The sequence below is a fragment of the Nannospalax galili genome, unplaced genomic scaffold (assembly GCF_000622305.1).
Source record: "Nannospalax galili isolate Female #2095 unplaced genomic scaffold, S.galili_v1.0 scaffold269, whole genome shotgun sequence".
In the NCBI taxonomy this organism is placed as follows: domain Eukaryota; kingdom Metazoa; phylum Chordata; class Mammalia; order Rodentia; family Spalacidae; genus Nannospalax; species Nannospalax galili.
The window spans coordinates 1,122,959-1,149,573 of NW_008359530.1; the positions used below are offsets into that span (position 1 = coordinate 1,122,959).

The following is a 26,615-nucleotide window of genomic DNA, read 5'->3' on the forward strand; positions in this document are numbered from 1 at the left end:
TGCACAGGTGCACTAACATAAATGGCAGTCAAAACACTCATATTACTAGAAAAGAAAAACAATCAGCAAATTCAAAGCTCAAAGCAGTTGGGAGCAGGTACTCATGAATCCTCTAGCTGCTCCTGCCTGCTCTGAATTACAACTCGGAAACCACAACCTTTTCTTTTCCCTTCTTTCTAAAGACCTCCTTTTTTCCAATACCAGTCCAAATCTGAGGCCTTCTTGCTCTGACATTGGGTATTCTCTCTTGCAGATTTCCCTCAGGGGTCCTATCTTCCTTCTTGACTCTAAGCATAACTTTCTCACTTCCTTTTTTCAGCTCCCTCCTCAGAGCAGCTGCTGAGATTTACAGCTGCTTGCCCAGTTGTTTTCTTTAAAGCTCCAACAGAATTCTGCTTTAAAACAAAAATAAAGAACCAATTGGTTGAAAAAAATGATCTAACTAGAAAAAGAAATCCTAGTTTCAGATAAGGTTTGAGGTCCATTTTAAATCGGAGTTTGCTTATTCTTTTTTTTTTTTTTCCAAATGAGCATTTATTATTTGAACAGATACATAAAAATGATTCCAATTTTAAAAACATACTACAAATATACATCAACCACAAAAGCACCCTGACTGGAAAGAAAATGAATATGGCTACTTTCAAAATAGCAATAAACATAAGAATTCAACATAAACAAATCATGACAAGCATACATCTCATTTTTGACAAAAATAAATTCTATTTTACACGACTCCTTTGTTACTAGCTTCGACATCAGCTCCTCTAGCCTCCTGTACATTGCCTATGAAATCGCAGTTAACATGTGTAACTCAAAGGCACTCAGTTTTGAGGTTATAAAGTCCTGAGCTTAAGTAGGAAACGATTACAAATGAGAATTTGAACATAAATTCCAATGATCTGAGAGCACGAAAATGTCTGAAAGTGTAGTATCTGTACATAAATAAACCATAACCTGACAGTAAGAGTACACAGAATGTCAAAGACAAGGCCATATAAGGCAAAAGAACCCTCAAAATCAACCCATTTTCCCTCATTCAAGTTTATTTCAAGTTCTAAAGCTGATTTTTGTTGTTTAAAATTTTAGGAAAGCTAAATTAAAGAAAAATATGAAAATGCTTGAGATTAAAAAAAAATTCCTATACTTAGTCCCCCAAACCATGAAAAAGTATTTAATGATTAAAAACAAGCAGACTGGAAAGGTATCGGAGTAAGGTGAAGAATCAAGATAGAGGCTGAAAAATTAAAGAACAGCTTTAAAGGCACCAATTGAAAGAACATTTATAATTGGTCAGTCGAATTATTCCTTTAGCATTCTCTTAACAAAATAGAAACTAATTTACAGGTAAGTGAAGTTTACTAACATTAGGCAAAATTCAAGCTAAAAATTAAAGCTATATTTTGTTACAAAGAAATGAGAAATTTACCTATAGCAATTTTCTACTTATACTAAATTAAAAGCAAGAGTTGATATAACACGTGGTTTAACAGATATTTTCTTAGTTTTAAAATATTTTTTTCATATGTGCATAGAAATGTAACAAGGGTAAGGACCATCTTCTACAGCATCTGTGCAGTTCATAAGGCCCCTGTCATTATTAGTCACCTTGGATGTGAGCGCAGTAGGCCATTAAGTTAAAGCTGGCCTCAACAGTTTTCAAAGTGTTCCTGCTTCCCACAGATGAGAGCCTCAGTTTCCTGGATTTTCTGGGTGACGATTACTTTCAGGTCTTTTTTCTGGTGATATATACAAGAAGTTACAGCAGATATATAAAGGGAAGATCAGAAGCCTGCTGTCCAAGTTCATCACCACTTGTTCCTACAAGACAGATTTGCAGGTTTAATGACAACCAGACAGCAGTATTAAGACATTAAAACACCCAAGCTGTTGAATATAGTGAACCAAAGGAGGTAGCCTGGGATGAAGAGTTCGCCACAGCTCTAAGCACAACCTTCAGGTCCACTAGACATGAGCACGATCCTGTTAGCTGCGGTTTCCTCACTGTAGAGTACCTGCCTCATAGAACAGCACTGACGAATAAAGGAGATAAAGCCAGATTTTCAACAGGGACAGTTATTTTCATTCCTATAAAATTCTCTATCCAATTTCTACATATTTTATGAACATAAAGTGAAGAGAGGCAGGGCACACAGCTCAGAGGCAATGCTGAAATGAGAATTCCTAAGTTCTAAGTTTTAATATTTAAGATACATCCCATACATTACTCACTTTATACATTTTGGAGAATACCAATAAGCACTGTTTAGATAATCCAGAGTTTGAAGCATGCATTCCTTGAAGAAGATGAACTAAAACTAGAGTTTCTGAGTGATCAAAGCAAGCTTAAATGGACACATATTTTGTATGGGTGAGTAGGAAGATAAATATGGGTAGAGAATAAAATGTTACTCAAATATACTCCATTATTTCTCTGTACTCCCCAGCATGGAAAATCTCAAGTGGTACAATTTGCTGTCATCTAGGCAGAGCAGTGTCACCAAAAGGAATATCAGTGCACACCTGAGCCATGCAGGCCTGGGCAAAGCCTGCACCTGGGACCTGGGTGAAGGCAGACTCATGAAATAGTAGCAAGGCTTTGAAGACACATACATTGATGATGCAAAGTACTATTTTGTGCCCTAACAAAGGCTTCCAGGAAGAGAGGCGGTCTGGGTTTTGAGTACAGTAAAAGCTGGGCTGTGGTAGGCAAATGGGCTAACTAACTACAGGGAACAGAAGATACTGCTTGAAGCTGAATGGACACACCAATCTGAGTAAGCAGCATTAATCCCTGCTCTCCAATTCCAATGTATTCCATCAGTTCCATTGTCCTCAAGTCTTTATTTCCACCCCAGTGCTCAGTGCACACATGGGCCTGGGCCAAACCCCTGCACAGTGAAGTGCCCCTGGCTGGCTCCATTCTGGAAGTGAGGTTGTGGAGGCCCTATATGGCACATGCCCACTGAGCACAAAACCCCACATGAACATCCCCTGGTCCTGACAAAACTCACTTCTTAGCAACCCAAATATAAAATACCTAGCATTTTACTTCCAGGAAACACACAGGAGAAGCATGGTAAGGACCACACATGGAAGATGCATTTCTGAGAGTGCAACATCAATTTCCCACAGATCAGTCTACACATTTGTGCTGGATAACTTTAGTTGTCAACACACTTGGGTAGGGGACGCCTCAATTGGGGAATTGCCTTCATTGGACTGGTCTGTGGTCATGTTTGTGGAGAAACTTCTTGATTACTGAGCCATGTAGGAGGGCCCAGCCCTCTACTGTGGGTGGAGCCACCCCTGGGCAGGTGGGCCTATGCTGTTGTATAAGAAGGCAGGTTGAACATGGGCCAGGGGAGCAAGTCAGAAAGTAGCATTCCTCCATGGCCTGTGCTCCAGCTCCTGCCTCCAGGATCCTGCCCTGAGTTCCTATCTTGGGCTCCCTCAGTGATGAACTCTGACCCGGGAGATGTAAGACAAATGAACCCTTTCCTCCCCAAGTTGGTATTGGTCAGAGTGTTTTGTCACAGCAATGGAGAAATGAACTAGAACAATACTTAATAATACAACCTGAAATTACCAAGGGAATTTCAGAGGAATTGGACAAAATGGCTCCACACCCCCAATACAGAAGAATAATCATTGACCTGAATCCAGGGACTTTTGAAGGAAGATGTGGCTTTTCATTATGGGGCATGAAAATACACTAACAAGATAGCCTAATTAAAAAGGATGTACTGCTATCTTCCTAACAAATCAATAAAACACGAAGTTCTGATCTTAGAAGCTGGAGAGATGGCTCAAGTGATAAGAGCACATTTTTGCTCTTACAGAGAACATGAGTTTGGCTTCTATGGCACCTATGTTGGGTGGCTCACAGCCACTTGTACCTCCAGTTCCAGGGGATCCAAAGCCGCCTTCTGGCCTTTGTGGGCACCTGCATTCACATGCACAACCCACACACATAAAGATAAAATCTTGAAATGAAAGCAAGTGCATGGGGATTTAGTGTATAATGAAGCATCTTAAATACACAAATACATCTGAAACAGACATCATCACACACTCCAATGTAAGAAATTAAATCATAAAGGGAGCAGGAAGAACTTAAGATGAGTATATAGGCCTAGTAAGGACAAGGATGTTTAAGGACCACACTGAGAGAAATCACTAAGGGGAAAGGTGAGCAGTCTGCCTTGAAGAATGAAAACCAGCAACATGTGCCAAATGCTGCTGTTAATAACAAAAGCTGTTTAAAGGTATAACTCGGGTAGCACAATCCCATGTACCCAACCAGACCTGTGAATTCCCCAACCCCAACATTCCTTATCTGCCTTCCCAGTTCCCAGGCTCAGCTAGCCTAGGTCACACACTCCAGGATACCCACCAGACCTGTAAGTTCCCTGTCCATCCCATTCACCCACCACCTAGCTCAGGTCACGTTGCTCCCAATGGCCAAGAGGTGGTCAGTTCTATAGAACCTTGCCTGCTTTCCCTACACTCCCAGCTATAGCTGGGTTTGTATAGGCTGTGCATTAGCCCAGACAAAACTAGTCAAATACATTTACACCTTTTCTTAGTTACCACCAAGTAAGAATCCTCCCCATCTAATCAAAAATCAACACTGACCTGTCTGCTGACTTGTTCACAGCAGCCACCTCACCCACTCTTGTTGCTCTGGACAACATGGAAACTGCTCTGTATTCTCAGTCTCAGAAGCAGCACTTATCCCTTGCTAAAATGAGGCCACTTCTTACACCCCATCTGCACAACACAGAATGGCCACAAGACTGAACACTAAGCTCCACTAAGCTGGGCCTCAACCTAGGAAGTTGGGGTAACAGCAAAGATATAAGTACCTTCACATAAAGGCAAAATCAGCTATCCACACCAAGAAACACTATTAACGATGTAAATCCCATCACAAAAAACACAAACAGCATAAATAACCAAGACAGTATGACTCCTCCAGAAATTAGTACTCCCAACATAATGGAGATGATGGGAATGCCTTCCTGAGAAAGGCAACCTAGCTGATGCATAAGGCAATGATTTCAAAAATAATAATTATGAGTATGTTCAAGGAACTCAAAGAAGATATGAATAAAAGACTGAATGAAGCTCATGAAAATACAGTTGAATGAAATAAGTAAAACAATTCAAGATATGAAATTAAAACTTAAAAAGAATCTCTGAAGAAAAGCCAAACTGAGATAAAACTCAGGAAGAAAACTCAGGGAAGTAAGGGCTGGGGAGATGGCTCAGTGCTTAAGAGCATTAAGAGCTCTTGCAGAGAACCCAAGTTTGGTTCCCAGCACCCGCATGGTGGCTAACAACAGTAACTCCAATCCCAGGGAATCTGACACCCTCTTCTATTCTCTGTGAGCATTGTATGCATAAGTTCATTTCCATGCAGGCAAAATACTTGTACAAAAGAAAAAAAAGAAAAACCTCAGGAAGTCAGACAAAAAGCTCAGATCCAATAGTATGGATCAAGTATAAGAGAGAATGTCAGGTCTGGAATAAAGGGAGAGGAAATGGATCACTCAGTCAAATAAACACTGCATCTAAACTATAACATGCAGGACCTCTAGAACACTAAAAAGATCAAACATATACAAGTATGGAAGGAGAAGAAACCCATATCAGAAAATATTTTCAACAAAAATCATAGAAGAAAACTCAAACCTAGAAAGATACCTATCAAGGTACAAGAGGCATACAGAACACCAAGTAGACAAGACCAGAGAAGAAATTCCCAACACCATATAATAGGCAAAGTACTAAATGTGCAGGACAAAGAAAATATATGGAAAAGCTGCAAGAGAAGAAGAGCAAGTCACATATGAAGGCAGGCCCATCAGAATAACAGTTGATTTTTCAATAGAGACTATGAAAGTCAGAAGGGCTTGGGACAGGAAAGAACATAGACAGATTCCAGCCAAGACTACTATATCCAGAAAAAACTATCAGTTGTACTTGAAGGAGAAAGAAAAACTTGTCATGATAAGAACAGACTTAAGCAATTAATGTCCACAAAGCCAGCTCTACAGAGAACACCTGATAGACTACTTCAGCCTGAAGAGATTTAACACACCCAAGAGAGTACAAGGAACAAAAAATTCTAAAACAGCTCACTATAAGAGGTCTAAGAAAACAACACCACAACACCAACATAACAGGAATTAATAAACATTGGTCAATAAAACTCAGTATTAATGGTCTTGATTCCCCAATAAAAAGACAAAGTGATTGTTTTAGAAAATAGGATCCATCTTTTTGCTGCCTCCAAAAACCACACCTCATCATCAATGATCCACACTATGAGGGTGAAAAGCTGGAAAAAGGTATTTTAAACAAATGGAATTAAGAAACAAGCAGGCATAGCTAGTCTAATTACTGACAAAACAGACAACAAACTAAGACTAGTCACAAGAGACAGGGAAAGACATTTCATACTCATTAAAGGAAAAGTCTACCCACAAGATATTACTACCCTAAACAATATGCACCATGCACAGGGGGCACCCAATCTCATAAAAGAAACTAATACTATGGATCTAAAATCACAGACTGATACCAAAACAGTGATAGTGGGTGACTTCAATACCCTACACTCAAAAACAGACAGGTCATTCACACAAAAACTAGAGAAACTTGGGAGATCATAAATCAAATGGACCTAACAGACATTTACAGAATATTCTACCCCACCACCAAAAAATACCTTTTTTCCCCCTCAGCAGCCCATGGAACTTTCTCCAAAATCGACCACATATTGAGACACAAAGTAAATCTCAACAAATTTAGGAAAACTGAAATAACACCCTGTATTGCATCTGACCACAAAAGAATCAAAATGTCTATCAACAACAATAGAAATGAGAAAGGGATACAAACTCATGGAAACTAAACACTTTACTGAATGAAAATTGGGGTCAGGAGAGAAATCAAGAAGAAAAATTTAAATTCCTAGAATTGAATGAACCACAACATGCCAAAATATATGAGACATAATGAAAGCAGTCCTCAGAGGAAAGTGTATAGCACTAAATGCCCACATCAGACAACTATAAAGATCTCTTATTAGTAACTTAATGATGCACCTGAAGGCCTTGACAAACCAAAACACCCAAAAAGAGAAGGAAAGAGATAAATTAGTGGAATAAAAACAAAAAACGGAGTCAATGCAATGAAGAGTTAGTTCTTTGAAAAGATTAACAAGACAGACATGGCTTTAACAATTAACCAAAAGAAAGAGAGGACCCAAATTAATAAAATCAGAGATAAAAGGGAAACATTGCAACAGATACTGAGGAAATTCAGAGAATCATAAGAATATAATTTAAAAATCTATATTCCACTAGCCTGGAAAATGTAAAAGAAATGGATGAATGTCTAGATATCTGTGACCCACCAAGATTAAAACAAGAGGAAGCAAAAAATTTCAAAAGACTCATAACAACCAATGAGATAGAAGCAGAAACTTAAAAATCTCTTCAGGCTGGAGAGATCATTCAGCAGTTAAGAGCACTGGCTGCTCTTGCAGAGGACCTGCAAGTTCAGTTCCCAGCACCCACATGGCAGCTAACCATCCTAACTCTAGTTCTAGGTGATCCAACATCCTCTTCTGACCTCCACAGGCATTGCATGACACGGGTACACTTACACACATTCAGGCAATACACTCATACACATAAAATAAAAATTTAAAAAAAAATTTAAAAATCAAATAAGAAAAGCCCAAGACCAGATGGATATGGTGCAGAATTTTACCAGACTTCTGAAGAACTAATATTAGTACTACCCATTACTACATAAAACAGACAACTCTTAAATTCTTATGAAGCCAGTATTACTCTAATACCAAAACCAGACAAAGACCCAACAAAAAAAAGATTATAGACCAATCTCTCTGATGAACAAAAATGCAAAATTTCTCAACAAAAATACTTGCAAACTGAATTCACCATCATCAACTTGGCTTCCTCCCAGAGATGCAAGGATGGTTCAACCACATGTTAATCAATAAATGTAACCTGCCACATAAACAGATTCAAGAACAGAAACCACAGAGTCATCTTATTACATACAGAAAAGATCTTTGACAAAATCCAACATGCCTTCATGATAGAGTTACAGAGAATCTAGGGATACAAGGGACATATCTCAACATAATAAAGGGAATAAATATGCAACAAATGACAGTCGACATCATACTAAACAGAGAAAAACTCAAAGCATTTCCACAAAAATAACAAAAACATGCAATCACTTCATTCCTATTCAATTTAGTGCATGAAGTTTCAACGAGAGCAGTAAGACAAGTGAAGGAGATAAAGGGGTTACAAATTGGAAAGGAAAAAGTGAAAGTATTCTTACTCGCAGATGATATGATTCTATACATAAGAGACCCTACAGACTCTACCAGAAAAGTCCTATAGATGATTACATATTCAGTACAGTAGCAGGATACAAAATTAACATACATACACAGTAACCTTCCTATATACCAGCAACACACATACTGAGAAAGAAACCAAGTAGACAATCCCATTTACAATAGCCTCAAAAAAAAAAAAAAATCTTGGCATAAATTTAACCAAGAAAGCGAAAGATTTGTATGATTAAAAACTTTAAAAAATATACTATTTTTTAATTTTATGTGTATGAGTGGATTGCCTGCATGTAGGTAGTGCAGTGCCCATGGAGGTGAGAAGCAGGTGTCTGCTCCCTTGGAACTGGAGTTAAAGACGGTTGTTAGCTGCCATGTTGGTGTTGGAATTGAAACAGAGTCCTCTGCAAGAGCAGGCAGCGCTTTCAACCACTGAGCCATCTCCCAAGTCCATGATTAAAAACTTTAATGCACTGAAGAAAGAAAGAAGATACCAGAAGATGGAAAGATGCTCATGAATTATTGGAATCAATATTATGATTAATATTGTGAAAATGGCCATTCTACCAAAAACAATTTACAGATTACACAATACTCATTAAAATTCTAACACCATTCTTCACAGAAACTGGAAAAATAATCTCAAATTTCATATGAAAACACACACAAAACAGGAAAGCCCAAACAATCCTGAACAATAAAGAACTGCTAGAGGGGCTACTTACTATCCCTAAAGTTAAATTATACTACAGAGCTATAGTAATATAAACAGCATGGATCTGGCATAAAAAAAGACACACTGATCAATGGAACAGAACTGAGGCCCCAGATTGAAACCCATGAACTTACAGCCACCTGATTTCTAACAAAGAGGCCACAAATACACACTGAAGAAAAGACAGCATATTCAACAAATGGTGCTGGTCAAACTGCATAGCTACATGTAGAGAAATGAAACTAGATCCTTATCTTCTTACCTTGCTCAAAACTCAACTCCAAATGGATCACGGACTTCAACATAAGACCTGATACTTGAAATCTGATAGAGGAGAAAGGAAATACACAGAAATGTATAGGCATAGGACTTTCTGAACAGAACTCTAAAAGCACAGCCATCAAGACCAACAATTAGTAAGTGTAACCTCATGAAACTATAAAGCTTCTGTACACAAAGGATACCATTATTTGAGTAAAGAAGTAGCCCACAAAATGGGAAAAGAATCTTTACTAGCTATACCTCTGATAGAAGGTTAATATCTTAAATATACAAACAACTAAAAAAACTAAACATCAAAAAAATGAGCAATCCAGTTAAAAATTGGTACAATGGGAAGGAGGTGCTGGAGAGACGGCTCAGTGGCTAACAACACTGGCTGCTCTTGCAGAGGACCAGGGTTCAGTTCCCAGCACCTACATGACAGTTCATAACCACTTATAACTACAGTTGCAGGGGACCTGACACCCTCTCCTGTCCCCCCAAGCATTACACACATGTGATGCACTAACATATATGTAGGCAAAACACATACATAAAAAAATTTTAATTAAAAATTAAAACAAAAATTGAGGCAGGGAACTAAACAGAATTCTCAAAAGATGAAATGCTGGGAAATACTTTTTTGAATGTTCAACATCTTTAACCATTAGGGAAATGAAAATTAAAAATGCTGGAGAGGATGTGGGGAAAGGGCAACACTTACTGCTAGTGGGAATACAAACTGGTGTACCCACTCCAGAAATCAATATGGAGGTTTTTCAGAAAGCTAAAAACAGATGTGCTCCATGATCCAGCCATACTACTCTTGGGCATGTTCCCAGAGGATTCTATATGCTAATAGAGATACCTGCTCATTCATATTCATTGCTGCTCTATTCACAACAGTCAGGAAATGGAAATAACCTAGATGTCCATCAAAACTGATGAATGGTTAATAAAAGTATGGCTCATTTACACAGTGGAATATTATTCGGTCATAGAAAAAGGAAATTCACAAGTAAATGGATAGAACTAGAAACAATCATCGTGAGTGAGGTAACCCAGACCCAGAAAAGAGAAACACTGCACGTTCTGTCTCTTAAATGGATGCTAGCTTTGAATTCTTAATCCACAGAGTTCAGAAAACTAGTAAAGGGCCACAGGGATGGGGCAGGGAGTTACGAATGCAGTGATATAAAGGGAGAAAGGGGAACAGTGGACTAGGAAGGGTTAAAAGGGGCTGGGAATGGGAGGACAGAGCAGAGCAGGAACTATGGGGAGGCAAAACAAACACTAAAGGCCTTTTGAAAAAGTCAGATGGAAACCTATCACTATAGAAGCTTCTTAAAAATACACACACAAGCTGGGTATGATGGCGCACACCTTTAGTCCCAGCACTTGGGAGGCAGAGGCAGGTGGATCTCTGTGAGTTCAAGTCCAGCCTGGTCTACATAGTGAGTTCCAGGCCAGCTGGGGCTACAGGGAGACCCTGTCTCAAAAAGACCCAAAACAAAACAAAACAAAAAACAACACACACACACACACACATACACACACACACACACACACACACACTATAAACACAGTTTAAATGGAGTTACCCTATTACCCTGCAGCAGTGGGACAATGCCCCTACCAGACACCATAGGCTGGCAAATAAAAAGCCCAATGCAAGGAATGGATTCCCTCTTTTGGAGTTGTTGACCAGGGCAGTACCAGAGACCCTCAAACAATACTGGTATGCCATTTCTCTCAATTATCTGCCAGAATTTGATGGTAAGACCCTATTGCTGAAGACACTACAGACATGAGTTATAGAACAAACAAGAAGAAATCAAGTTGGTACTGACCACCTCAAGCTTTGAATGCAAGGAAACCTTGTTATCTGGACACCACAGGGTAGTTGCACATATGAACCCACAACACTTGTGACAGCATGCACAAGTCCTGCTCAAGTTCCAGTCAGACAAAAACCTAGCTTGGGGCCGGGGGCGGGGGGGCAAGAAACCCTAGCTGAGGAAATGTTGGCAACTGATAGCTTCTAAGAGAGGTGGGGAGAAACAGTTTTCTTTAAGAGTGTGACACCAGGTAGGCTGACCAGGTATGAGGGGATGGACCCACATCCAAGAGTAATTTCAGGTCCACAGGCCTTCAAAGAAAAAAAAAAACAACCAATAACATTGAACATGAAGTTGGGGGGAGGTAGTAAGGTGGGGTGGACATGGCGGAGGTGGTCTGAATATGACTGAAACACATTCTATGAAATTCTGAAAGCATCAATAAAAATTTAAAAATTAGCACCTTAATACAAATTAAGTAGAAACATAAGTCATTAATTTATACAGTAAGTCAAGCAGCACACAAAAGTCTAACTATACCAGTAACCAAATAAAAGAAAATTAAAACCAACATAATTGAATTCTCCCTATACATTAAGGAAAAGATTAGAAAGAATGGGGCTGGAGAGATGGCTCAGTGGTTAAGAGCACTGGCTGCTCTTGCAGAGGACCCTGGTTTGGTTTCTAGCACCCACATGGTACTAACAACCATCCGTAACTCCAGGTCCAGGAGCTCTAACACCCTCTTCTGATCTCTATGAACAACATAGGTGCACTTACATAAATGCAGGCAATATACTCATACACATAAAATAAAAATAATAAAAATTTTTAAAAAGATCAGAAAGAATGTTCACACACTACTGGAGCACTCTCCTATGTTGATGAGGGCAGTGCAATATGGCCATAAGAAAATACATGAGCTGCTAGCAATAGTGGTGCACACCTACAATAATTAGTACTTGGGAGGCTGAGGCAGCAAGATGACCAGTCTGAGGTTAACCTGGGCTAAAACTAATAAATACAAATAAAAAACAGAAAATGCGCATGGAGCTATATAGTAAAATGAAAAAAAAGAGAAGTTTATTCAGTAAATATAAATTATCTAAATTATGGTAGTCCTTGAACAACTAATATCAAGCAGTTAAGATATTGTAGATATGTATTTACTGATAAAGTTGCATATAACAAATTGGAAACTAAAGGTTATAGTCGCTGCCTCACTGGTGTGTGCAGCTGGGCTCTCACCAAGGCCACCCTGTCAGGTTCCCCTGACTCTGAGCTGGCCAGGAAGGTCAAAAGACAGTATGTGCATGTGTTTACACTGGCTGTCAATTCTGACAGGCAGCAGATCAGAGGCTGTGAGGAAGCACCATGACACTGATGGTGCCAAAGTCAATACCCTGCTCAGGCCTCACAGAGAGATTTCACTCAGCTGGCTAACTACAATGCTTTGGATGTTGCCCAGAACTGGGATTGGCTAACCTGGGGGTGGCTGGTTAATTCCAAGTACTTTTTTTCATCATTAAAAGAAAAGTAAGATTGCCAGTTAATATTAAGATCCAATGTTGGGATGAAAAAAATGTCAGCAGTGTACCTCTGATATGTGAATTTTGTTTCTGCCTTTTTTTTTTTTTTTTTAAATGTGTATGAATGTATTGCCTGCATGTTAACTGAGTGCACCTGCGTCGTGCAATGCCGCAGAGGTCAGAAGAAGGATTCAGATTCCCCTGGAAGTGGAGTTAAGGATGGTTTGTAGCCGCCATGTGGGTGCTGGGAATTGAACCTGGGTCCTCTGTAAGAGCAGTCAGTGCTCTTAACCACTGAGCCATCTCCCCAGCCCATTTCTGCTTTTATTTTCTATTTCTTTCCCAGAAAAAACACATGTAACACAAATAAAGCACAGGCAAACAACTCACCAACTAAAATCCTTCATCCTGCACCTTCAGCCCTGCCTGGCTCTATCTTTACTGAACTCTCCATTTCCTTGCAGTTTCCCTCACCCCATCTCACTCATCTGAGGTTTGGTTTAGTATGCATATACTTTCCCAGAACAAATTTTCCCTGAGCTGTCAGTCATCATACCACCTTCAACCCTGCAGTATGGGTTGGGGGCTTTGCCAACAACCACACAGTGCTGAGCTCATACCACAGTGCTTGCTGTAGTAGGCTACACTAACACAAACTCAGGTCTATTTCTTCCACCACAGGCATAGAACCAGCATCCAGCAGGCATACAAATGAACATCTGCTGAATGAAAGGGCTGTATTACCGTATTCTGGTTCCTTTTAGCTTTTATTGCTGCTTTGAGCCATGACAAAAGGTTTTTTTATTATTATTATTTTGTTTATTATTCTTCCAGGAAGAATAAAGATGGACATTATCCATTCAGTTTCAGAAAGACCAAAAAGAATTCTAATGCAGGAAGATAGGAATAAAATATTCTCATTCCAAATCTGCCTTGAAATGGACGTTCTCATATGCTACCTACCATGTCTGATTCTTTTTCTTTTTCCCTGTGGTGCTGTGATGGGATCCAGGGTCTCAAATTATGCAAAACCAAGTACACTGTCACAGTGCACTCCCAGCCCTTCTACACATCTCCAGCTGCTGATGAAGAGCCATCTGCAAATGGTGTTGAGGAGTTTTCCTTCATACAAAGCACAGGATGGCACAGCCATCACTTCTACACACTCCCACAATGCTGGTCGCCTCAGTCGGAGGAAACTGCCATCTTACCTGCCAAGAACCTGGGCTCTGAGTCCTTCACCAAAACAGAATGCCTTTTGCAATTGATGGTGAGCTTTTTAACGGAGATATAAACTTCCTCAATATTTTAACACTCTAATTTTACCTTCTGAAAAGTTTACTTTCTCATTCTAACATTTTGAAACTTCCACATGCATTTGGATAGATGAAGCAACAAATGGTTTTAGAGACAGTGTGGAGAACATTAAGGATGTCTGATACCTAGAAATCTACTGTGCTAGGGAAAATGTGCTCTTCCTATGTGGGAGCTCTGGGGTCACTAGGTGTCTTCAAGATGCTTGCTGTCAGTGTGCAAACATACATTGTACATGAGAGATTAAGCACTTAAACTTCACAGCTCTCCCCTTCCCACCTTTTCCATTTTCAAGTGTGTAGGCAGTTTTCATGCATGTGGGCACGTGTGTGGGGGTGCACATTGCACATGTGGAGGCCCGAGGCTGATACTGGGATTCATGATCATAAATCTTCCACCTTATTCACTCAGCCAAGGTCTCCCAATCAAACCCAGAACTCACGGATATATCTAGTCTGGCTAGTCAAGTTTGCTCTGGGGATCCCCTGCTTCCATCTTCCCAGGCTAGAATTACAGATGGCCCAATATACCCACCCAGCATTTAGGTATTTACATGAGTTCTGGGGATCTAGACTCCAGTCTTTACCTTTCTGCAATAAGCACTTTAACAACTGAGTCACATCCCCAGCACCGCTTCACAGACTTCAGATATTCAAGGTAATTATTTCCTTACTACCCTCTCTTTCCTGTCCTTCAAATAAAATCAGCTTTTTGTTTTTGAGGTCTCAGCTATGCTTTGAGACAGAAGTGTTTCAGATTTTATATTTTTACAGATTTTATAACATCTTAAGTCTAAATAAATTCATTTGTATTTAATCTATATATTACACAAATAGACTCAGGGTAATTTTATACAATATTTTTATTTTATGTGTGTTTTGCCTACACATAAGGGCATGACATGTGTGTAATGCAGGCAGAGGCCAGAAAAAGGCATGGATCCCCCCAGAACTAGAGCTATGGATGGTTGTGAACTACCACATGGGTGCTAGGAACTGAACCCTTATCATCTGCAAGAGCAACAAGTGCTCTTAAGCTGTTGAGCCATCTCTCCATCCCCAATATATAGAATATTTCTAACAATTTTGTTTAGTGTTGGAGACTTTCCCCTGTAGCACTCAAAAAGCTTTAGATTTTAGAGCATTTCATATTTCAGGTTTTTTGAATATGGACATAACAAACAGTAGTGGAATTAGGTGAGTTCTTTGAAAAAAGTTCAACAAATCTTCATATCAAAATGTCCTTTTAATCTCACTTCTACTTAAGAACTTTAAAAGAAGATTCAAAACACAACAGAATAGGAATAAACATACCTGATCTTTTTCAAGTATAAGTATCTGGTAGCCAGTAGTTCTATTGCATATTAGCTTTCCACTACTATCGAAAGAAGCCAAGCGTAATCTAGAATTAAAAAAAATAAGCATGATTTTCAACCATAGATTAATCCAAGACTCCCTCACTCTAATATTTATTTTTCTTCTGTATTCTCTGTAAACCTTCTACTTATTTCTGTAGTGCTGTGGGTTGAATCCAGAGCCCAGGGCTTTGCATATGCCAGGCAAACATACTACCACCAAGGTACATCCCCAACCCTTGGTTTTTAGAAACAAGTCTCACTGACTGGCTTAGACTGGCCTTGAACCCGTGATCCTCCTGCCTCTACATCCTGAATGCTACGATTACAGGAGTGTGCTACCACATAAGGTTAGTCTTTTATGAAAGATTTTAGTCTTTTAAAAAAATTTCCCCACATTTTAATTTGTGTGTATGCATGTGTTATGTATGTCAGCACACATGTGCTACACAGTCAGATGTGTGAAGATGACAACTTTCAAGAATTGGTTCTTTCCTACTTGTGGATTCTGGGGATCGAACTCAGGTAGTCAAGCTTGGTGACAAGTGCCTTCATCCACTGAGCCATCTCACTGGCCCCTAGTCTTTTCAAAATGTAAACCAGCTCCATTCAGATTTCTAACTATTTTATAAAAATAATTTCTAAATGATTTTTATTGTGGCAAGATACACACAGCATAAAGTTTACCGTTTTCATTACCATCACCACCCATCTCCAGGGCATTCTCATCTTCCCCAGCTGAAACTCTCCCATTAATTAGTACTTTCCTTCCCTCAGGACTGGCAAGCACAGGTTTACTTTGCCTCTATAAACTTCTCTACTATAGGCATGAGTGGAAACACAATCACTGTCCTTTTGTGACACACTTTACTTCACAGGGTCTTTGTTGGAATTTCCTTCCTTTTTAAGGGTGATTACTTATTTCATTGTGTGTTATGTTACCACATTGTGTGTGTCCATTCATGTATCAAGATGCACAATAAGTTGCTTCCTCCCTTTGGCTACCATGAGCAAATGCCACCCAAGAGTATAAATATCTAAGTCTTTGCTTTCAACTCTATTGGGGAATACCCAGAAAGGATTTGTTGGGTCACACAGTACTTATTTCATTTATGCAAATAGTTTCGATTTGTACGGTGGCTGTACCATTTTATACTTGATTGCCAGAAGGGGACCAGGGTAATCATCTGTTCTAGTTTGTTTCTCCATTGCTGTGGCAAAATACTATGACCAATTCCAACTTGTGGAGGAAAGAATTTATTTGGCTTACATCTCCTGGATCACAGTTCATTAGGGAGCCCAAGGTAGAAATTCAGGGCAGGAACCTGGAGGCATGAGCTGGAGCTCAGGCCATGGAGCTGCTTACTGGCTTGCTCCCCTGACCCATGCTCAGACTTCTTTCTTATACAATATAGGTTCACCTGCCCAGGGGTGGGACCACCTAGTGGGCTGGGCCCTCCCACATCACTCAACAATCAAGAGGATGACCCACAGACATGGCCACAGGTCAGTCCAATGGAGGCAATTACCCAATTGAGGTGCCCTCGACCCACGTGTGTCAAGTTGACACTAAAGCTATCCAGCACATCATCCTATAGGATGCCCATCCTTGTTACTGTTTTGGATAAACGGTGTGGAACAGCATCTTACTGTGATTTTGCTTTACATATCTCCAGTGAGATATGTAAAAGATGAGATATCTCCATCTTTTTGTTCTTCTCTGAAGAATTTTTTCATGTGTTTGTGTGCAAGTAGAGGCTTGAGGCCAACACTGATTATCTTTCTCTACCATTAATTTAAAAAAAAATTTTTTTTTTAACTTTTACAAAAACTTTATTGAGAATTTCATATATGCATATAAGATGTTTTGATCAAATCCATGCCCACTCCCTCCCCTCCAACATTCCCCCCTCTGAAAAGGTAACCCTAAAATATTTTAAGGGTTAGATACGAGCTCCCAAATACTTTTGACAATTTTTTGCCTTTGGAACAGAGTGTGTTTCTAAGAGGCCCAAGGACATTTTGACTCTTAGCCAGGAAACTGGCTACATTTCTTTGCGGTCTTTTTACCCTAACTGCCTAGCCAATTCCTACCTCCTTACTGTTATCACACCATCCTCTGAAGGGGTTACCCAAATTGCCAATAGGAAATCTGGACGCAGACCACTCTGGCTTTTTCCATGCTGAACAGGGACGCAGGGTGAGGCAACTGGAGTACCCCTTCAGTGGGTCTATCTAAAAGACTCCCAAATTGCATAACTTGTCTCTAAGGGGAAAAGAAAGCCCTTGAATCATGAATAGGAGATGTGAAGGAGAAGTAAAGGCAAAAATAATTAGCATTACAAGTTCTAGACAAGGAACAAGGAAAAAGAACAGGGCAATTTTCAAATGTTCATGTGGGAGTTTCTTTTGTAATTTTTTTTTTTTTCTGGTCTTTTTGAGACAGGGTCTTTCTATAACCCCAGCTGCCCTGGGTTAAAGGCATGTGCCACCACGCCCGGCTCACTTTATTTTTAATTTCTTAACAATTATTTTATGTGGGGCTGGAGTGATGGCTCAGTGATTAAGAACACTGATTGTTCTTGCAGAAGACCTGGGTTTGAATCCTAACACCCACATGGCAGCTAACAACTGTCCATAACTCCAGTTCCAGGGGATCTGACAGCTTCTTCTCTCCTTTGCAGGCATTGCAAAACATGGGTGCACTTACCTACATGCAGGCACAATACTCATACACATAAAAATAATATTTATAAAAATTATTTTGTGTATGAGTGTTTTGCCTGCATGTAAGTGTACTTGTGTTGAGCAATACCTATGGTGATCAGAAGGTATCAGATCCCCTGGAACTAGAGTTATGGATGTTTGTTAGATGCCATGTGGGTTCCGGGAAGCGAACCCTGATCCTTTGCAAGAGCAGCCAGTGATCTTAACTGCTGAGCCATCTCTCCATCCTTCTACCTTACTTTTTCAGACAAGGTCCCTCACGAAACCTGGAGCTCACACATTTGGCTATGCAGGCTGGCCAGCAAGCCCTAATGATCTTTGTGTCTTGCCTCCCCAGCACTGACATTATAGATATACACCACTGTGCCCAGCCCTTATGACAATGCTGGGGAGTCCTCATGCATATGTGGCAAGCACTTTGCTGAGCCATCTCCCCTAGTCCTTTTGAGAAATTTTATGCAAGCTTTTGGTGTTTTGTGATTTGCTGGGTATGAGGGACTAAACCCAAAGTTTTGTGCATGTTCCATAACTGTTTCACCACTGCCTTTGTTATTTTTAATCCAGAACACACACACACACACACAACTTTCTTTGTTTTGAGATGGGACTGTGTAACTAGTCTCGAACAGCTAGAACTATATCCCCCACTGGCTGTTTTCTATTCTATTGTAGATTTTTGGCCCTCTATGTACTTCAAATGCTAACTCTTATCAGAGAGCTGGTTTATTTGCAAGTGTTTTCTCCAGTCCTGTGTCCTCTGATGCATACAGTTTCAATTCTGATGAAATCCCCCTCAATATTTGTGCATCTGCCATCATGTCAAAGAAGTCAGCACCAAATCAAATGTGATAAAGCCTTTGCCCTGCCATCTTCAAGCTTGCTACAGTTTTGGGTCTTAATCAAATTCCTTTGAGTTTGAACTTTTTTAGACAGGGTTTCACGATGTAGCCTTGAATGGCCTGGAACTCGCTATGCAGACCAGGGTGGCCTCAAACTCACAGAGATCTACCTGCCTTGGCCTCCCAAGTGATGGGATTAAAGGCATGCCCCACCACCCCTGTCACCTTTGAGTTAATTTTGCAAATGGCATCATTCAGCTACTTTCATATGTCAGCTCACAGCACTGTTTCCAGGAAGAGAACACCAGCTGACTTTTAGGAAGAACTGGATGTAACCTAGGTGCTTTCCTGTTATATGTTAGCTGAGACATTTTACTAGCTACGAATGCAGCAGGATGAATGCTTCCGGGACACAATCAGCCCTCCATTACCCCATCCCAGCTGTTCATTCTAATATTCTAGACCCCTTGATCCTATTAAAACACATTCACAGGAATAGTCTTCTTACTTCTGGGACCTTCCCATACACTGTATCCTACCCAAGTCCTAGATCTTGTTGGTGATCAAGGTCTTATTTCATTTTTTACCCTTCCTCTGGCATGAGGAGTGGGGGTGCCATCCTACCTAAATGCTATGCTCCTTCGAGGCTGTAAACTGACAGATCCACTATACGGCTGATTCAGTGTATTGCGTTTGAAAATGATGTACCGATTGGTATACGTCACAAGGAGGTCAAAGCCGAAGTTAAAACCTGTCCACCGCCAGCAGTACTTTAGAGATAAAAAAAAAGAGATTCATTTCAATTTATCACATTAGCAAGTCAGAGATAAAAAGTTAAAAGTTTTTTTCCCACTCCCTCACTCCAAGTGTCTGAAAAGGAAATCACTTTCAGTCAGTGCCTCTCCTGGAAGGCGCTGCTCAAAACATCAGCCCTGTACTACAGACTTGGCTGTATCCTGTACCTCCTTTGCACTGCAGTCCCATCCAAGGAAACCAGGTCTCCCACTGAAGTTATGAGCAGGGACAGCTTGGGTACCAAGCGTCCAGTGGAGGTCACTTGGCTTTAAGAGCACTCTAAAATGCCTTAACTGAACACCAGACACACATAGGCTACCTTAGATACCATCTCTGCAGCTAATAGTTCCAGAGAGTGAGGTAAGGCAGTGTGGTAGGAATAGGTAAAGTCAGGATTCCAGCGTTTCATTGACAACAACCTGAATTACAACAGTAACTCAATATTTAACTGATACGTGCTGAGCATATATTGTATGACAGAAACAGTTCCAGGAAGTGGAGATATAGCAGTAAATAAATTTCCACCCTAGATGAATTTATATGCTACTCTGTGAATATGTTTATGTGGTGGGAGAGAGGATGAATACATATGAATAGAAGAAGAAGAGAAGGAAAAGAAGGTCAAGAGAGTAACAGGAGAGAGGAGGCTCACAGCTGGTGATCAATGTACAGAGGGGCCCAGGGAGCCTTTGGAAGGAGGCTGGGTCAAAGAGCAGACTGGGGAGCTGATTGGGAGGGAATATAACAAGTCCAAAGTTCTGCAGGTGAAAGCATGCCTGTTCTATCAGAGGGACAGCAAGAAGGGCTCTATGGCTAGTGCAGGAGTAAACAGGACAGAAACTGGAGATGGGTTCCCAGAGGCAGTCAGGGAACAAAAAGGTCTAGTCCCTGGTAAAGAAGAGTGTGGGAGACTAATGGAAGACTTTAGGAAATCATATCATACACACCAATGGAGTTAAAAAATCATTCAAGGTATAGAGTAGAGAGCTAGAAAGATGAAGAGAAGTGAAAGCTATAAATGGGACACTTAAAATGGAAATTGTGAAGGTAGCTGTCATCAGTGGAATGAATGCCTGGGTAGGGAGGAATACAAAATCACTGGGGAGGGAGGGTCAGTAAATGGACATTGGAACCATCAAGCCTTCAAACCAGAGCAGTGCTGAGACAGTGAGCCCCAGGGGTGATAACAGTACAAGTAGCAGGTGATGCACTCAAAGCATCTGCATTGAAGGAGCTGTGGTTCAATAAGGGATGAAGCAACAAGATAAGCAATGGAGAAGACAACCACTCTTCCTTCATACTCAACGCTTAGCACAACCCTGAAGGCAAGCATAAAATAACTTCAGAAAAAGTGAAAACAGGGGTTGGAGAGATGGCTCAGTGCTTAAGAACACTGGCTGCTCTTGCAGAGGACCCAGGTTCAGTTCCCAGCACCCACGCGGCAGCTAACAACTATCTAGCTAACTCCAGTTCGAGGGGATCCGACACCATCTTCTGGTCTCCACAGGCATTATACAACACAGGCATACTTAAATACATGCAGGCAACACACTCATACACCTAAAATAAAAATAAACAAAAATGAAAGAAAATTTGGAAGCAAAAGAACCAGATGAGTATCTAAATTAGGCTGAAATTTGAAGATGAAAATGACAGGTAGGCTGTAAAATCAATTTAATGGCCCATAATCAGATTTTTAGAACAATATAAAAGCCGGATTCTCTGGAGACAGCAAGGGAACTTTCCTTCTTTCACTCACACAGATGCATACTCCTCAGGAAAGAACAAAGGCAATCCTTGGTGTGGGAAGCATCCCAAAGATGACTTTGACTTAGGGTAACTGTCAGAACTACATTAAAACTATGTAACAGCTCATGATTGCTATGTAAAATGTACTACACAATCAGGAGTTCCTAATCAGGAGGATATTTGTTGTTACTTTTTTGGGTTTTTTTTTTTTTCTTTTTTTTTGAGACAGTTTCCCTATAGCCACAGCTGGCCTGGAACTTGCTATGTAGACCAGGCTGGCCTTGAACTCAGAGAGAGCCTGCCTGCCTCTGCCTCTGCCTCCTGAGTTCTAGGATTAAAGGCATGTACTACCATGCCCAGCCCTGTTGTTACTTTTTAACTTTTTTTTGTCTTTTTGAGACAGGGTCTTCCTGTAGCCCCAACTGTCCTGGAACTCACTATGTAGACCAGGCTGGCCTTGAACTCACAGAGATCTGCCTGACTCTGCCTCCCGAGTGCTGGGATTAAAGGCATGCGCCAACATAACTTTTATTTTTAACTATTTTGAGGGGTATGTTCCAAGGTAAGTGTGTGGAGGTCACAGGACAACTTGCAGGAATCAGTTCTCCTTCTACCGTGAGAGTATGGAACTGAACTTAGGTCATCTAGTTTGGCAGCTACTGCCTTCATATGATGAGCCATCTCGCCAGTCCACTTTTTTCAATTACAAAAAAAAAAAAAAAAAAAGGAGCAAACCCATGAAAGCAGAGAAAATGGTGCAATGAAATAAATTTTCTCAGTTGAGAACATCAAGGAACAAGCATACTCACTTCACCATCTTTGGCGAGCTTTCTGCCACACCTCATGCTATTTCCCTCCAGCTCTTCTTTATTGATTTCTTGCGGCCTAGAACATAAGACATGAGCTTTCATAGAAAACAGGCAACTAGTAATTGAAAAAGAACTGAGTTTACAACAGAAAAATTTGCTATTAGCTTTAAAAAGAATTTTTTTGGGTATAGATAAAAATAATGTATTGGGCTCTAGGTATAGCTCAGTGATTGAGGGCTTGCCTAACAGGCACCAGACCCTAGATTCAAACTGAGCACTGACAAAGAAAAAGAAAAGGAAAAGGAGAAAATATGCTCATTAAATTAAGTTCATTACTTTTGTGAAGACTCAAAATCCTCAGATGCACTTTTTGCCCTATTAGATTAATTCTTACGAAGCTTAGCCAAACCAGGGAAGAGAGAAAAATATCTATGAGAAATTCTGTATACCAGGAGCATATAATACTTAAAAGGTCTTAACTACTTAGTAAAAGAAATAAAAGCCCATTTATCTGGGATATAACAGTGTTACCTTCTCTGCACTCGTATGGTTTTGGAGACAAGATCTTGCTGTGTAACCTAAGCTGTCTTCTAACTTATGATCCCTCCTGCTTTAGCCTCTAGAAGGCTGGAATCACAGGCATGGACCACCACAGTGGCTCACTGCCTACTCCTTCATAGCACTTATTTCAAGTACAAACCATTTTTCATAGAGTACAATGCTACAAGATCAATTACCTCATAGGAAAATGCTGTATAATTTATTACTCTTCAGTTATTTCCTTAAAATCAGCTATGAAGCTGGGGATCCTTAACATCTGAGTGCTTAGCTAACAGAAAACTAGACAGAATAAATGTAACCATGTGGAAGAGGTGTCACAAGAGACACATCGGAAGACAGAAGGGAGGGAGGATCACAGAGCAAAGGTTATTTTTCACCTGAGTGCTTGCTGGGCTAGACGGAACGTGCTTTCTTTGAAGGGGGAAGGAATAGGCACAAAATCAACATTCTTTTTTGGTAAGAGGGTTGGGTTTTTTGAGACAGGGTCTCCCTGTAGCCCCAGTTGGCTTGGAACTCATTATGTAGACCAGGCTGCCTTCAACACAGAAATCCACCTGCCTCTGCCTCCAGAGTGCTGGGATTAAAGGTGTGAGCCATCATGCCTGGCTCCATTATTTCTTTTTTATTTAATGAATGTTGAACAGATAAAGAATTTAGTCAGCTGGAGCATAAAATGCTTGAGAAGAAAGCAAAGGCATGTGGGGCAGGCTGAAGGTTTCCACAGGCCACGCTATAAGCTTCTCCCGCATTCTCAGACATGTGCTCTCTAACTGTTAAACTTTTTACTATTAAAATTGAAAGTATATGAAAGAAGAGAAAACAGTACTATGAGCCAAATGTTTTCATCCTCTGACCTCAGTAATCTTTCTGAGGAGCAACCTCAGCTAATCAGATTCAGGAGGCATGTTTAAACAGAAGTGACAGACTACATTTCTGTTTTAAAAAGACAATCCTAGCTGGGTGTGGTGGCTAATCTCAGCACTCAGGAGGCAGAGGTGGGTTGATCTCTGTGAGTTCAAGACCAGCCTGTTCTACATAGTGAGTTCCAGGCCAGTTGGGGCTATAGGGAGACCCTGTTTCAAAAAGACCAAAATAAAAGAAAGACAATCCTAGTCTGGACAAGGACCTTGGAAGGAGGCTTTACTAGATTATATGACTACAAAAATCTAGTGTATTCACTTTGGCAGCCCTGCAGTGGATAGATGCCAATGAGACAAGGCGGCACAATTACAGAGCATAGTCACATACTTTCCTTTTCCTTTTTATTGCAGTGCTAACAATTAAACTTAGGGCCTCACACATGATAGGTAAGCACCACTCTATAACTGAGCTGTGCCCACAGCCAGTATCATCACCACTGAGTTCAAGAAAACCAGATATATACTATAGCTACCTCTTAGGTAAGAAAGATAAAGTTGAAAGAAACTCAAGAAAGAGCATCTGGAGAGATGTCTCAGAGGTTAAAAGTGCTTCCTGCTCTTGCAGAGGACCTGAATTCAGTTCTTAGCACCCATGTCAGGCAGATTACAATCATCTCTAACTCCAGCTCTGGGGGATCCAATGCCCTCTTCTGGTCTCTGCAGTCATGCACACATATGTGGTGCATGCTCCCGTGCATACACATTCCCACACCCTCACATAGATATTTATGTAAACATAAATAAAATTAAGTTAAATCTTAGAAAGTCCAAAAGTCCAAGCTGAGAACACAAGCAATGTGGTGTGACTGTAAACTGCTTTATGAAGTACAAATGCATCAGGTCTGACTCCCACTAAATCATTGACTCAATTTTTTGGCATTTTATTTTTCTACATCAACAATTTAATTGTATTAATGCTAGTAAGAATTCTATATATACTTGAATGTATTTGGTAAAAGATGAAATTATAAACAAAACAAAAATTAAAACCCCCAGTAACAATCACCTGTGAGTATCCAAATTTATGGACCATTTTCATATACATACTGTTTGGACAGAAACTTATAATTAGGCTATTATTTTTATGAATTGTTTGGTGCTTGAAAATGGGTTAAAAAGAGATGGGGGCAAAAATCACTTTTTAGGTCTTGTCTGTATACCCGGAGAAAAAAGGCAGTGTCTCTCTCTCCCTGTCTATCTCCAGGGGCTAGCACATGTGAAAGAAATTCTGAACTACAAAGCATAAAAACAATGAAAATGACTGTCTTTCCTTCACAATGAAGAAAATGCATAAATATTCACATGCTTTAGGGAGGGCAACTAGAATCAGACAACTTTAACTCATTTTGTTCAAAGACCTTCAAAACCTATTTATCAACCATAATTGGACAATATGCCACAATAGGAAAGTTAGCTTTATCTACACATAAATATAAAAAGCATGCTTTCTAGAAGAATTATTCCAAATAATATGTCAGTATGTTAATGAATGATTTAAAAATTCCTAGCAATCATGATGTGAGGTAAAAGCAGTCTGCTTGTGTAAAATGCCGTCCATCAGGAGCTGGAAGCACAGGTGTGTTGCAGGCAGCACCGACAGCAGTTCTTCTGACATAAACCTTAAAGAGAACTCATCAGGGAAAGCAAGCAACTGGTGCTTTATTGCTTGAAGGTGCCTTGAAGAACGCTCCTGCACTCAACACTTCGTGCTCACAAGCTTTCTCAAAATCACCTAAGATTTTTCAGCTTTCCTTTCCCTTCAATCCTCTTCTCTACTTCACTTTTGCTAGGTAACCGTGATTATTCTAATTTCATTTCAGGTTACATCGTTAGGAATCTTCACAATTCAATGTTTGTATTTTGTTGATTATACTGTACATATACCACTGAATTAGCTATTAATGTATCCAATATTTACAATCTTGCCCTATGATGAAAAAGACAACTGTTGACTTCTAATAAATGTTTCTAAGTAGCTCCACTAAAAAAATAATAAAAATTCATAGCAAAATTTTTATTTATTTTGGACTAGGGACTCTGGTATTTAGCTTAGCACATGCTAGGGTTCAATCCCTAACAGTCCAAAAGCAGTAACATGATGTAACATACTTACCCCACTTCACTGTCTTGTTCTGCCCGCAGCATAGCAAGCCATTGCTGTTTATACACTGAAGACAGCCATTCTAAAGGAGAAACATTAACAAGTAGTTAAAAGAACTGTTATTTTTAAATTTATGTTTAAAACATCAATTTAAGAAGCAGGTAGCTTATATTTTACAAATACGCTGTAACAACGTGGCTTACAGCTCTTTAACATGGTGAAGAACATCAAGCTTTGCCTCAGATTAGAGGACTTAGATAAATCCCTTGGTCAAAAGCTTGTGCTTGGACTCAAACGAGGTAGGGCAGTAGGTAGAGGCAGGACGACCTGGAGTACGAGGCCAGCCAGGGCTACTTAGGAACAACCCCTAGCCACAAAAGAAAAGAAAAAAGCATAAGCTTGCATTTACGCTTTCTTACAGCGCACATTAATTTTTCATTTGTGAATATCATTGCAAAGAGTGTTTTCAGTTTTTCTAAAAGTTCTACTGCCAAACCTAATAATAGATTTTTCATTTATTAAATTATCTAAGTCAACTGTGGTAACACATGCCTCTAATTCCAGCACTTGGGAGTCAGAGGTAGCCAGATCTCTGTGAGTTCAAGGCCAGTCTGGTATACATAGTGGGTTGTAGGTTAGCCGATGCTGTATATTGAGAGAGGTATTGGATGGATTTTTAACATATGCGAACTATGTGAC

General features: G+C 40.0%; 1 protein-coding gene across 1 annotated transcript in view; it reads right to left on the reverse strand.

The window, feature by feature from the left end:
- Positions 1–521: 521 nt before the first annotated feature.
- Gmcl1 (germ cell-less 1, spermatogenesis associated) overlaps positions 522–26,615 on the reverse strand; it is a 59,223-nt gene continuing 33,129 nt past the window's right edge. Inside the window, 5 exon segments of the mRNA XM_029558743.1 lie at positions 522–1,821; positions 15,375–15,462; positions 19,606–19,751; positions 22,335–22,410; positions 25,929–25,998. Of these exon segments, the coding sequence (XP_029414603.1) occupies positions 1,693–1,821; positions 15,375–15,462; positions 19,606–19,751; positions 22,335–22,410; positions 25,929–25,998 (509 nt within the window). The 3' untranslated portion in view covers positions 522–1,692.